Source organism: Lepidothrix coronata, unplaced genomic scaffold (assembly GCF_001604755.1).
Source record: "Lepidothrix coronata isolate B3197 unplaced genomic scaffold, Lepidothrix_coronata-1.0 Scaffold1276, whole genome shotgun sequence".
NCBI classification, from domain to species: domain Eukaryota; kingdom Metazoa; phylum Chordata; class Aves; order Passeriformes; family Pipridae; genus Lepidothrix; species Lepidothrix coronata.
The window spans coordinates 690-5,105 of record NW_016691456.1 but is presented as its reverse complement, the minus strand read 5'-3'; the positions used below and the strand labels follow the sequence as shown (position 1 = coordinate 5,105).

The 4,416-nt window shown below is 45.2% G+C and overlaps 1 protein-coding gene across 1 annotated transcript; it reads right to left on the bottom strand.

Annotated features, from left to right (window-relative positions):
• Window positions 1–878: 878 nt before the first annotated feature.
• On the bottom strand, window positions 879–4,183 carry KRT12 (keratin 12). The gene is made up of 8 exons (XM_017840225.1): window positions 3,563–4,183; window positions 3,180–3,262; window positions 2,793–2,949; window positions 2,371–2,532; window positions 2,147–2,272; window positions 1,529–1,740; window positions 1,178–1,260; window positions 879–976 (listed from the first exon to the last, which is right to left on the bottom strand). Exons 1-8 carry the CDS (start codon window positions 4,181–4,183, stop codon window positions 879–881), a joined length of 1,542 nt encoding a protein of 513 aa, XP_017695714.1.
• Window positions 4,184–4,416: the final 233 nt, after the last annotated feature.

Genomic DNA, 4,416 nt, shown 5'->3' with positions numbered 1-4,416 from the left:
TGTCTGCTGGTGTGTGTGAAAGGATCCTGTGTTTGGATTTTACTTTCCTTAGCTGGTTGTCTTCCAGCTGACCTGGACTGAGATGGGAAGGTTTTTTCCACAAGTGTCTTAATTATCCTCATTCTGTGTAGTTCTAAATCCAAAATAATGGCCAGTAAGGAAACCATAAGGAATCCAACAAACAAACACAAGATATTGTAATCACGACAGTAAAAACTAAAGCTTTCTTTTTCCCTCTTTTTTTTTTTCCAGGTGTAAGGGGAGCACCTGGCCACGAGATCCCCGAAGGCTAAAGGTAGGCAGGTGTAATCAGTCATATCTTTCCTGGGATTTTTGGAATTTTGAATTCTAGCTGCTTTCAGTGTTTGTATTCTATTGTTGGATTTTAGTTTATAGTTCAGGCACTGGGCAGGGATTGTTTATCTGTGATGCAGACAATGTGCTGTGGTGGTTGCAGACTCCTGGGGCTCAGCGTTGGTGCTGGAGGGGGTTCCTGGAGAATGAAGGGACACTGATACCTTAAAGCTTGTTGAGTCCTTTTTATTAGTCAAGAGAACTGGAAAATGAGGTTAGAACAGCAAAATTATTTTATCTATTGATTGGTAAAGATTATAAAAAAGCAGATCTGATTAAATGTGCACTCTGTATTTCTGGTTATTGAACACAGAATTGATGATATATTTAAAGAACACTGTGGAAATCATACAGGTAATGCAGGAAATACATTGCATGACTGCTAGGAATGAAAGTGCTGACTTTGTCTGATGTAAGAGTATCTTAGTACAAAGCCAACTTTTTATTACTTCATAAAAAGGAATAAAATTATTTATCCATTTTGGCTTGGAGCGAATGGATCCTTTGCCACATCAGATTGGGCCTTATATCTTCTCTTCAACTTCCTTAACGTGGGATGCAACAACTTTTCCATCTACCACTTCTTCAACAATTGTCTTGATCTTTCTAGTTTTGGTTGGATCTGAACATAAACAAAACAAAAATATTTATCAACATGTTAAAAATGATAAAGCTCAGCAGGGTGTACACGACCAGGTACTGCCTTTTCCTTTCCTGTTGGCTTCTGTTCTAATGAGCTGTATGATGTAGGATAACATGTATTATTATTTTATTGATAAGAACGACTTTAGAAACAAAATTTTATCAACCAAGTTCTACCTACCCTGAGAAGAATCCAGTGATTGTGTTTGAGATTTGGACCCCGTCAGGGATGAGCTTTCAAACGTAACTGCCTGTCCTGCACCCCTAGAAATGAATCAGAGACACGTGTGGTTGCAGGATGTTCGATAGGATCGGGATGAATTCCCTTTCCGTGGTGGCACTGAGAGATTATTTCACTGCTGAACAGAATGGCTCTCTCTGCTCAGTCAGTGGTATTTCAGATCACTGTATGTGCCTCCCTGTCCTTTGGAGAATGCTCTGCTTATTTTTACCTCTTTCTACCTGGAAAGGATTTTGCTACAGAAAATAAACCCGAGGCGATATTTTGTGTCAGCCAGTCCCTTACACGAACTCTCCGTCCAGCAGGCGCCGGTAGGTTTCAATCTCCATTTCCAGGCGGCTCTTGATGTCCAGGAGCTGCTGGTACTCCGCGTTCTGGCGCTCCATGTCAGCCCTGACCTGGAACAGCTGGGACTCCAGGTTCCCGATCTGCAGCTGCATTTGGGACAGCTGAGCGCAGTAACCGCCTTCCGTCTCTGCTAGAGTGTCTTCCAGGGATTTTTTCTGTGTAAGGATATTAAATAATCTCTGATTAAGGAAAAAAAAATCCCTCTTTACAAAGCCAAAACCAACTGAAATAGTTTAAGGGTGTGAGTGCAGCTGCATTGCTTAGAGGGTTTTATTTTCTCCTTGAAACACCAGTGCGAAAACTGGCCCTTGTCACACCCCTGAATGTGAACATAAAAGCTCATCTGCTTTGTGATGTGCTCCTTGCAGTCCAGTTAGATATATTACTGCAATCCAGTTAGATACATTACTGCTGTTTAGGAACTAAAGGAATGTAGGATTTAATAGGAACTAAAGGAGTGTAGGATTTAATAGGAAATAAATGCAAATCTTAAATCCTGTGGAATAGTATTCGAAGCTGCTGAATCGGCTCTGAGCAGTCAGCAGCTCCCCTGGAACGTACCATGGCGAGCTGAGACTGCAGCTCTATTTCCAGGCTCTGCAGGGTCCGTTTTAAATCCGTGATCTCGCTCTTTCCCGACTGGAGCTGCTCGGTATGGGTGGAGATTTCCCTTTTCAGCTCCCCGCTCTGAAATGACAAGGAAGAATAGGGTGTAATTTTACTCTTCCAAGTACTGAACTCATTTTTCCAAGCATTTTTCCAACTTTGCTCCCTCTGGTCGTTACTTTTTCATTGAACCACGCCTCGGCCTCTTTACGGTTTTGCTCGGCAATGACTTCGTACTGTCCCCTCATGTCATTCAGAAGCTTGGTCAGGTCAGTCCCTGGAGCAGCATCCATTTCCACGCTGACTTGGCCCATTTCACTGCTTTGGATGCCCTGAAGCTCCTGGAGAGGTTGAAAACAAGGAAAGGTTCTGTTAAAAGGCAAAAATATATGTAAAGAAATATATGTGATATAAATTCCATTTCAACAAGGATCTCGCGTGCACGTTGCTTGCAATCTTTCACTTGGCAAACTCAAAAAATAACAGCAAACAAAACAAATCACGAAACCCAGGAAGTCTCACTGGCTTAAATGGGGGAATAATTTGATGTTTCACAATCCCATCTGCCTTTGTTATGAATTCCCAATGGGAAAAAACATACTTCCTCATGATTCTTCTTGAGGTAAGCCAGTTCTTCGTTCAGGCTTTCGATCTGCAGCTCCAGATCCGCCCTGGTCAGGGTCAGCTCGTCCAGGACTCTGCGCAGGCCGTTGATGTCGGCCTCCACACTCTGCCGGAGAGCCACTTCATTCTCATATCTGCGCGTGAGGAATTAAATGTTACTTTTTTACGTGGCTAAGGAGGTCAAATGCAAACTGTTAATGTGTTTTATTGTAGCTTTTAATATGAAATCTTAATACGCATGATTCCTGTAATATTGTTCAATAATTTCATTACAAGTATTCGGCAAGGAAAGAGATTTTTAATAGAAAAGAAGATTTTCCTTAAAATACTAGTAAGAGTTTTTGTATTATTAAGATTTCCTTACTTCAGTCTGAAGTCATCAGCAGCCAGTCTGGCATTATCGACCTGCAGAATGATCCTCGCGTTGTCGATGGTTGCATTGATGATCTGGAGTACAAACAGTGTTCAGAGAATGTTTTTACAGCCCAAAAGCTTCACAGAAGCTTTGTAACAGCTTTAAACTTCGTTATCTACGAGAGTTTGTAGAGCTGGATTCCACCACTGCCTTCTCTTCATTCAGGTTAGACAAGTCACACTGTGTGACACAGCTACAGAACTGCTTTAATGTACAGGAAAAACTCAGCACGTGTCACAGTGCAGGGTGACAGAGGTCACTGCAGGGGTCGGTTCTGCAGGATAAATGTGCTCTTGGTTTCTGAAAGGAATTTCTTATTTTGGATGACATACCTTGTTTCGAAGGTCTTCAATGAGAGGATAGAATTTACTGTAGTCGTTCCCAGATCCAGGGGTGCCAGTGCCAGGGCCACTTTTCTCGTACCACTCACGGATTTTGCGCTCCAGCTCGGTGTTGGCATCCTCCAGAGATCTCACCTTGTCCAGATACGCAGCCAGACGGTCGTTGAGGTTCTGCATGGTTTCCTTTTTTGAGCCAGAAAGAAGGCCACCATCCCCAGCACCAGCAGGGCCATACCCACCTCCAAACCCAGACCCTGCGCCACCTCCAAAGCCACTTCCAAAAGCAGCGCCTGAACTGCTGCCAAAACCACTTCCCAAACCTCCCCCAAAAGCGCTGCCTAAGCCACTTGCATAGCTAGCACCTAAACCCCCTCCAAAGCCTCCCCCAAAGCCACTGCTTATGCTGCTCCCAAAGCCCCCACCGAAGCCAGAACCTGAGCCCAACAGGGAAGCAGCACCAAAACCTCCACCAGACCCTCCACCAAACCCCAGCCCGCTGCCAGCAAAGCCTCCTCCACCACTAGAACTGGAGATCCTCAGAGATCCCCCGGGAATTCCGCTCCGAGAGGAGAACTGCCGGGACCCGCCACTCGTGCGCACGGAAAGGGCCATGGTGGCCGAGGGGCCCGGCTGTGCTCCACAGAGGGCACGCCAGAGAGCAGGGCAGAGCCAGAGCAGGGGCAGCTTTATATGGGGACGGCAGTGGGTGTTTCAGGAGCAGTCCCCACCTCCTGGGGAGAGCTTCCATTCTCTCCCTCCTGTTCGCAGGGGACGTCAGTTTAGTGTGTCCTGACCGGCTGAAATGATATGTGCCAACCGAAATTGCCAACGGGCGTGGAAATCTG